At 58.0% G+C, this 2920-nt stretch overlaps 1 protein-coding gene across 1 annotated transcript in view; it reads left to right on the top strand.

The window, feature by feature from the left end:
* RGS12 (regulator of G-protein signaling 12) overlaps nt 1–2920 on the top strand; it is a 95451-nt gene that overhangs the window by 6291 nt on the left and 86240 nt on the right. Inside the window, 2 exon segments of the mRNA XM_010848109.1 lie at nt 2589–2691; nt 2767–2843. Of these exon segments, the coding sequence (XP_010846411.1) occupies nt 2589–2691; nt 2767–2843 (180 nt within the window).

Here is a 2920-nt window from a genome sequence, read left to right on the forward strand (position 1 = left end):
TAACAGTCCTATGTCTGGCCCCGTCCAGTGCGTGGCAGGCTGCTGGTGACACCGATGAACAGGTGACGGGCCTTACTGACGCCGGCGGGCGTGGAAAGGGGCCCTTTCAGGGTGAAAGCTGGGCAAGGGCGCTGCTGGGTGGTGGCCTCGATGAGCGCAGCCGCCTGTGTTCTTCCAGGGCCCTGGGTGGTTCGGGCCCTGTGGCTGGGGGAGGCAGATGCGCTGGAGTGGCCGTGGAGCAGGGCTGGAATGGACTGGGGGATGAGGTGGCTGGGGCACAGGGCGGTCAGCGTGCATCTGGTGTGTTTCCGGGGCTGTGTGTGTGTGTCCCCGAGGGGTGTCTGGGGAAGGCGGTGCCTGGTGGGTTTTGGTGTCAGCAGCCAGGGTGGTGGCTGGAGGCCCCTGCTGGGAAAGGGTGGCACTGGGGGTGGGTTTGAGGTACAGGGGTCTGCTGGTGGTCTCCTCCCAGTACCGCTCTGCTTCCTCTCGGAAGCCCTTTGTGTGGGGAGCGGGGAAGCCCAGAGCAGCAGGTTCAAGCCCACCTCTGACGCTGAGTAGTTCTGCAGCTGAAGACAAGTTACTTCTTTGTGCCTCTGTTTCCTCATCTGCAAAATGGGAATAACAGTCACACCTGCATCACAGTGACATCTTACACACATGCCTGCCCAACTATGAAGCTCCCAGACAGCCCTGCCAGGAGCCCAGAATCAGCGTCTCTGGGGAAGCCTGCGTGGAGGAGGGGCTGCTCCCTCCTGGAGGCCCCCGGGGGCCCACCCCCCACCTTCCAGGCCAAGCGCTCTGCTCTCTGCTGCCCTCCTCAAGGCCTCTCTCTGACTCCCACCTCCTGTTTCCCTCTGACGATGACCCTGTGGTCATGTCCTCCCTGACCCTGTGAATCCAGGGGGACCTCCCTCCCAGGACCCTTCCCCTCATCACATCTGCAGGGTCCCCTTGGCCTTGTGAGGTGACAGGCTCCAGGAGTCTGGACGTGGGTGGCTCTGGGGCGTGTTTCAGCCCACACCCCTTTAGGAGATCCGGTGGGAAGAGTGGAGGACAGTGCATGGCAGACTGATAAACACACCTTCAGTGATGGGCATTAATTCCAGTCATATTTGAATGGTTAATTTGGCATCACTCAGATATTAAATAATGTGGTGATTTAGGGCTTCCCTCATAGCTCAGTTGGTAAAAAATCCGCCTGCAATGCAGGTGACCCTGCTTTGATCCCTGGGTCGGGAAGCTCCACTGGAGAAGGGATAGGCTATTCACTTCAGTACTCTTGGGCTTCCCTTGTGGCTCAGCTGGTAAAGAATCCACCTGCAATGTGAGATACCTGGGTTCGATCCCTGGGTTGGGAAGATCCCCCGGAGAAGGCAAAGGCTACCCGCTCCAGTATTCTGGCCTGGAGAATTCCATGGGATATAGTCCATGGGATCACAGAGTTGGACACGATTGAGCGACTTTCACTTCCACTTTAGAAATAAATTATTCTTTGTTCATCATAAAATAATTAAACATACATCCTGCAGACCATTGTTCTGTCATGCCTGAGGCTGCCCTTGTAGTCCTATGATAACATGCTCTCCCTTTTGTCCAGCTCTTGCACTTTTTTGGTGGGGAGCATCAGTTACTTTGTGTTAGGCTTCTGTTACTGGAAACTGTTTCCCAAGACCTGAGAATTTCTTCTGACAATGTTAAAACAATTGTTTAAAAAACATACACTCTTTAAAAAAACATGTTCTATTATATCTTGGATCTTCACAGTATAATTTACTCAGCATGTTGCTTTTGGAAGTGAGCTTTAAAGGGTTTTGTGAGGAGAGGGGTCCTCCCAGCGGTCCTGACTGCCGTCCTCCGAGAGGCCCACGTGTGGGGCTGGCATCCAGGAGCTGGGGTGTCAGGAGGGCCCCCAGCACCCCCACGGATGGGGGCTCCCTGTGCCTCCATGCTCTGTCTGTGCTTACACCCTCCACCCTGGGGCTGGATTGAGTGTCTGCCCAGCAGAGGGGCCCGCAGTAAGAACCCTGGCTCTGAGTCTGTGACAAGCTTCCCTGGGCACACGTGTCTCTGGGGGTCCGTGTGTGTCCTCGGGACGGGGTTCTGGAAGCTGGGGCCCGTCTCCCCTGGACCCCACCCCCTCCCCCACTGGACCTTCTCCCATTGTTGGTTCTGCTTTGCAGCTTCTCGCTGTGATGGATTGGAGCCAAGAGGACCAATGTGCCCAGTCCTGCGCGTCCTCCTGCTGGAACCCCGGGGTGGCCAACCCGGGTTTGTTCCTGGTGACAACCAGTCCTTTTCACTGTGCAGTCATCCCTGTGGGACAATTAAGTACAGATTCCCATGCTCTCCTTGCTTGTCTCGTCTGTTCCGCGGGGTGGCCTCCATCCTGCAGGACTTGTTTCAGGCTGGTGTGTTCTCTCCACACCATGCCTTGTTCAAAATCAGTTAGTGGAGAGAGGGTGGCGGATGTGAGAGAGAACCAGCAGATGGCCCTTCCTGGGGGCGGACTTGGTGTGGACAGCAGTGGTGATCAAAGCCAGGCTGGACTAGGGGTGGCCACTCCCCCTGGGGCTCTGCACTGCCCCCAGGGCGGGGTGGGGGCCCACCGGGGCCCTGGGGGTCCCAGGATGGGCCTCTCTGCGTCCAGACCCGAGGGGGCAGCTTCTGCTGGAGTCCTGTGCTCCTCACACTGTGAGTGGGGTGGGCCGAGGTGGGGGTCGGAAGGACAGAAGGCCTGCCCCTCAAGGGGCCCCTTGGGCTACACAGCCACCGTGCCCCTCCTGCGCATTGACCCCGCGGTGGCTGCGCTGGGAGCTGTGCGTTCGAGTTTAAGCAAGCACACCGTACAGGGTGCGATCTTCAACAACCAGCTCTCTCTTCTTCCTCCGCAGGGCAGCCCTCCGAGGAGACCGGGCTGGCT

The sequence above is a fragment of the Bison bison genome, unplaced genomic scaffold (assembly GCF_000754665.1).
Source record: "Bison bison bison isolate TAMUID 2011002044 unplaced genomic scaffold, Bison_UMD1.0 scf7180017849866, whole genome shotgun sequence".
Lineage (NCBI taxonomy): Eukaryota > Metazoa > Chordata > Mammalia > Artiodactyla > Bovidae > Bison > Bison bison.